Here is a 6,000-nt window from a genome sequence, read left to right as displayed (position 1 = left end):
CAGTCCATATGTTTTCCGCTTCTCTGGTCCCAATATCAATCCAATACCGATCCAATATCAATCTAATACCAATATAGTACAGCTTATACTGTTTTTAATAACGTACCAATACCGACCAATACCGACCTAATATCGATCTGATACAAATCTAATACCAATCTAATACCAATCTAACACCAATATAATACCAATATAATACAGCTTATACTGTTTTAATGCTGTACCAATACCGATCTAATACCGATCTAATACCAATCTCATACCAATCTAATACCGAATATTGTTAAAATAACACTTTAATACCATTTTAGTACCATTTTAATCTGATTCTGCTCCCTTCTATTATCTATTGTTCCTATTCCAATTTTATTTTTTCGATGCTATTCTGATTCTGTTCTGATTCTGCTCTATTCTGAAATTTGCCCGATCTTATTCGAATTCTACTGTTACGTTCTCTTTTTGTTTGACACTTCTGATACTTCCTTGTCCAATCCCATTTTGGGTTTTTTGGCGCTGTTCTGATTCTTATTTGCTGATAATACCTAGTTCACATCCTCATTCATGTTCAGTTGTTACCTTTGATACCAATATCAATTCCAATTTTGTTCTGTTATGTTGTGTTGCATACCTTCATACGCTATACTTTGTTTTTCTAAATATACCGATAGATTCTAATTCCTTCTGTTTCATCTGTACATATTCTTTTTTGCATCAGCTGGAACACACCTGATTTTACTGCAAATAACCTTGATATCCTTATGTTTTCTCCAAATATTCCTGCAATATTAATCCTCATAAACCAAAATTTATTTCAATACCCTTTTGTAAAGAGGAGTCTTAGTGGGTATGCTCACGTTCACTGTATGCCAATGTGATGTTGTTCGGCGTACACGCGTGATCGAGTCCCACACTACCTCAGCGACGTAAAACTTGCTAAGGTGTACATCAAGTATTCTTCTCCTCTATAAATATTGAAGAAAAAAAAATGGCGCTGTGGTTTATGGCGATGTTGTGAGACAAATGCCAAGTGTGTAATTTTATTGTTTTATTGGGGGATGCGTATCATTGGGACGTATTGTAAAGTGCTATACTATAATACCCGCGCAATTTAGAGACCATTTCTGTTTTTTGTAATAGACGACTATAGGCCATATTATAGTGGCTGTGATTATGAAATTGGCACGACTGATGAGATTGGAAGGGGTTTGAGAAGAATGAAATAGGAATAAGTTAAAAATATATACTACCCAATAACATACTTTGATCGTGAAGACAACATTTGAAGGTTATTTGTTATTGCAAATATTGGGATGAGGTTTTATTTATTTTTTGTAAAACTATGATTTAACTAACTGTATCATTTTGTGTTTATTTTGGTTTATTCATGGTTTTGTTTTTAACGGAAAATTTAGTTTTAATATTCAACAATTACTTGGGCCAGGTTTCTGTTTTGTGTTTGAAATGGAAATTTTATAGTGGAATACATTGTAAAGACGATGATTTCATGAAGATGTAGATTTCATTATGTGAAGTTGCTCTTAGTCTTCTATACTTGCACAAATTTGTGCCATTTTACAGTGAATATTGTTGATGAAATGCGACTGCTGATAGTTTCGATTATCTATCTGTTCGTTACTGCAAATTAATTTCCACAGCAATCGCGTTTTTTTTTTTTTGTTTACGACCCGCCAATTTCAACATGGCCGTGCATGATGGATAAAGCCTCGCCATCTCCCGCCTACTTCTTCTTTCCTTCGTTCTTTCTTAACCACGACCAACTTAACATACATCATACAGAACAGTTCAGATTTTTTTGATAATTTCAGCAAAAGTTGTTTTAAAATTCAGCAGTTTCACAATAAGAATTTGGAAGCAAAGGGTCAATCAAGACTTTGACAGATTAGACAATTCAAATTTAAAATTAATCACACCACACCTACAACCATAATCACAAAAATTAAAAGGAACACACAAATCAAATTTATTTCCAACTTAATAAATTTGGCTTAAGATACCCTGTCAGATTTCAGATAACGATTAGTTGCGCACATTCGGCATGTCAGAATCGCAAACTTTTCAGATGTATACCTCAACCAGATCCGGCAAGTTCAGAAACAGATTCACGGATTTAGCTTAGATTGGATCAATTTACCACAAGTTGATTATATGATACCCTATTAATGCTGTTTAGATTTTGGTTTTCAACACAAATGAGTGAAGTTTAGACGTTTCCACAAGGCGTACCAGAATTTGCTCCAGTTCCGCCAACATTAAGATACCCATACTCAAAATTTTCAGTCACCAAACTAAAACAATTTTTTTCTTCTCGACATGATTTTGACACAAGCAATTAGTCTTGTGTCGGTTGCAACGGGTCTTTAGTGGATATTGCGCGTGTAACGTGCGAGTTCCACACGCCTTGGTATTAGCAACCCAAGGAATACGTGCACAAATGCATTTCCCCGGTTAAAAAGAAAAGAAAAAGATATTTATTACTGTTTTTGTTTTTATTTAAAAAGACTAAATATACATGTATTATATAAATCTAAACATTAACATCATGTAGCCATCATGTTATATAACCGTTACCAATATATTTGCTGAAGTTAATATAGTTTGTCCGTTCCCGGCTACATGAAATTTTTTTATCAGAGTGTAGCACATTCTATATGGTTGTTACACCAGAAATGGCTTCAGGATTTAGCCAGATTTTAATAGAATTACAGACATTGAATTTTTGACGAAGCTTATATTCAATATTCATTCTATTTGCACGCAGGCCCTTTTTGAAATGACTTGCAATTAATGACAGACAATTATCACACAAGTAATAAAAATACGATAAAGAAATTAGACTTTATCAGCTTAGCTGTAAAAAACAAAAAAAGCTTTGCATATAGATTGATATCGTGCTTCGTGTTTAATCAAGTCGCATCATAGTAATGGACTCGGACGAATCATTGAATTATTATTGGCTCATTATTATTGTTACCGAAATACAGAAAGAACACAAACCAATGAAGTGAGAAATTAATACTTATATAGCACAAGTGAATTACCATACATATTAGTACGTAAATATTTGTCATTCTGACGTGCCAGTTATATTTTCAATAATTCTGATCGGCAAACAATAGTTCTCGGGTAGAGCGGCAGTAAAAGTGATTTTCTCGCAAGTATTTGCAATGAACTTGGGCATCGGAACAACGATATCAACAGTGATTAACGTCATGGGTGCGAAAACAGCGGAAATTCATATAAGCTAGCCAGCTTGCGTTGCTGTAAGAATAGTTGCTGATATTAATACTGTTTTTACCAACAATTCTAAATATATGCCTAGATTATTTATAGACTATGAAGTTATTTAAATGTTATGCATTATGAAATGGTTAACGATAATATTTTGGCTTGACAAACGGCATCTTGGTGATCTTTGCCGGTCTCTTAACGTCCCTAATCTCGATCAACACGTTATCACCTGAACTCAACTTCTTCTTGTCCGAATTATTAATTGCCGACACGTATCCCATCGCGATGTTGTAACCAAGCGTAGGCGACGGGCAGCCAGACGTGATCCTGCCAATCTCGGTCTTGCCATCTTTTTCGCGCCTTCCCGTGCTGGCGGGCTGGAAATCAACTTAAACCCGACCCGATGCGGCCTCTGGTCAGTGGCTGTAGCCTCGAGCTGTTTGCTTACGGTATCAAACCCGTTAAATCCACTTTCCGCCAAGCGCCGCTTCCCTACGATGAACCGCAATGACGCATCCACGGGCGTCGTAGTCTCATCAATATCATTGCCGTACAAGCACAGCCCAGCTTCCAATCTGAACGAGTTTCGGGCCGCCAATCCAATGAGCCGCGTGACTGGCACGCGGTTCAACAGTTGCTCGGTAAAATGCAATGTGTGGGCCGGCGGCAACGAGATTTCGAACCTGTCCTCACCGGTATATCCGCTTCGCGAAACAAAATGTGAGTTTCCACCAAAATTAGCAAATGCAGTTCTTCCAAATTTTAAATTTGACAAGTTATCATCAGTCAGCTTCGCCAATAAGATTGCTGCCTTGGGACCTTGCACGGAAATCAAGCCCCAGCCTGCAAGAACTTCATTATCCACACTACCAGGCAATGATTCTAATAAGAACCGCAAAAACGTAAGATCCCTGTCCTTGCACGCAGCATTTGTAACTATGTAATACCCATCCTGACCTAACTTTGCAATGATGGTGTCACCAAGAATGCCGCCTGTGCGAAGCATTAACGCGCTTAACTTCCATCTAGACGGTTCCAGTTCGATTAAATCTGATGGTGTGATCTGTTCTAAAAATTTGGTTGCATTTTGTCCAGCAAATCTATATACATCAAATTCGATCTGTTAATTTTAATCAACCGAAAAAATAAATAAATAAATAAAAAGAAATAAAGGTATTTGGTATCACGCACACGTGCTGGCACATATGAGAAACGTCAAAAATGCCGACACTTTGTCGCACCCAGTTATGCGATTCAATATGTGACTGTTCCGCATAAGTCATAGGCATACTGTGACCCGCATATGGCACCATCGTAGCGCCATGAGACAAATGAAGATCATATAACGGCGTTTTCAATAATCCATCATCGGTTTGCGACGCAAACGTTCGGACGATCTTGAATGAAGATCATATAACGGCGTTTTCAATAATCCATCATCGGTTTGCGACGCAAACGTTCGGACGATCTTGGATGAAATTTAAAGCAGTTCTTGAATCGACTAAAGATGAGCATTATTTTTTGTTTTCTGTAATTAAAATAGACTAAGGTATTATTTGGTCTAAAAGACAAAGAAAAAACAAAATTTTGGTGAGATATATATAACTATATGAGTGAATCATAGCGGGCAACAATAAATTGATTAAATGGTGATGAACATGCCATCGTTTGAATGGGTTGTTATTTGATTTACTGGTCAGATGTGGAGTATAAGGTGCCTAAAAATGAGATGATTGCACTAATTTTTAACTAACCAAAATAGGGAACTTGACCATAAAGTCACAATGACGTAATACGAGAAAGACTTTTGAATGGACTATGGGGATTTTTGCGTTTATATATTAACCGGCACTACAGAAAAATTGCTTAATGTTTAGATTATTATTACGTGTTCGATATCATGATTTATACGTCAGATTTTCTGCAAACTATACCTTAAACGATACCAAGTCATGATTTTATTATAGCAGAGATATATTCTTGATCGAGATTAAAATGGTACCGACAGTAGTGAAGTTATGGCATAATGCATTATTATATTTTTACTGAAGAAAAAAAGACGGCTAGTTATGAACCTGAGTCGGCGGTCGCGATATTTAATAGGAAAGCCGGATGACTGTATTTGGAAAACGCGGGTCATAGCTGTGGTGAATATGACTGGAGATCTTTGCAGTACTGGCAGGTATCTGTGCAATTTCATTGTGTGAGTTTACGGCTTTAAAATGGTCTGCTATCCTAGTTTACTGAAGGAATTTTTGACACTAGCGATGGTATATTGAACTTACGGGGTTATTTCCTAAAGTTTGCGGTCAAAATTCTGAGCTGCGGGCGATGATGGGATGGAAGAATTTTGTACATGAGTCTTTTGAGAATAATTTATTGAGGACTATGATATGTGTGAAGTGAAACTTTTTTGAAATAACTAGCTCAAACGTTTGCACGTCAGTCGCGGTGTTTGGAATCTAAAGAACTAATTAACCAAACTCAAGTTGAACCCGAAATACGTATCGAGTCTGATTAGCAATAATCATTCAGTTATTACTTAAATTTTTTGCAGTTAGAGTTATATATATATCTTGTATCTTGACAACATCCATAAGTTTTCTTTAAACATTAGCGCAAATGTGACACCATCTCTATAAAGAAAAGCATCGCCACTTGTTATACATATAAGGTTGGTCTTCGGCCCAAAACTTACATGCAGAATTTATGATATGTAAAACAAATAACTATATTGGTCCAATTATGGCT

General features: G+C 36.4%; 1 protein-coding gene across 1 annotated transcript; it reads right to left on the bottom strand.

Annotated features, from left to right (window-relative positions):
- Positions 1-3,389: 3,389 nt before the first annotated feature.
- On the bottom strand, positions 3,390-4,950 carry V1514DRAFT_369897 (uncharacterized protein; the record flags this gene model as incomplete). Its single annotated transcript, XM_066929965.1, has 4 exons — positions 4,725-4,950; positions 4,441-4,654; positions 3,698-4,349; positions 3,390-3,626 (listed from the first exon to the last, which is right to left on the bottom strand). Exons 1-4 carry the CDS (start codon positions 4,762-4,764, stop codon positions 3,390-3,392), a joined length of 1,143 nt encoding a protein of 380 aa, XP_066781055.1. The 5' UTR covers positions 4,765-4,950.
- Between the last annotated feature and the right edge of the window lie 1,050 nt (positions 4,951-6,000).

This window comes from Lipomyces japonicus (genome assembly GCF_038497905.1).
Source record: "Lipomyces japonicus strain CBS 7319 unplaced genomic scaffold V1514scaffold_64, whole genome shotgun sequence".
Lineage (NCBI taxonomy): Eukaryota > Fungi > Ascomycota > Lipomycetes > Lipomycetales > Lipomycetaceae > Lipomyces > Lipomyces japonicus.
The sequence above is the reverse complement of the archived record's forward strand: the minus strand, read 5'-3'. Positions and strand labels throughout refer to the sequence as shown.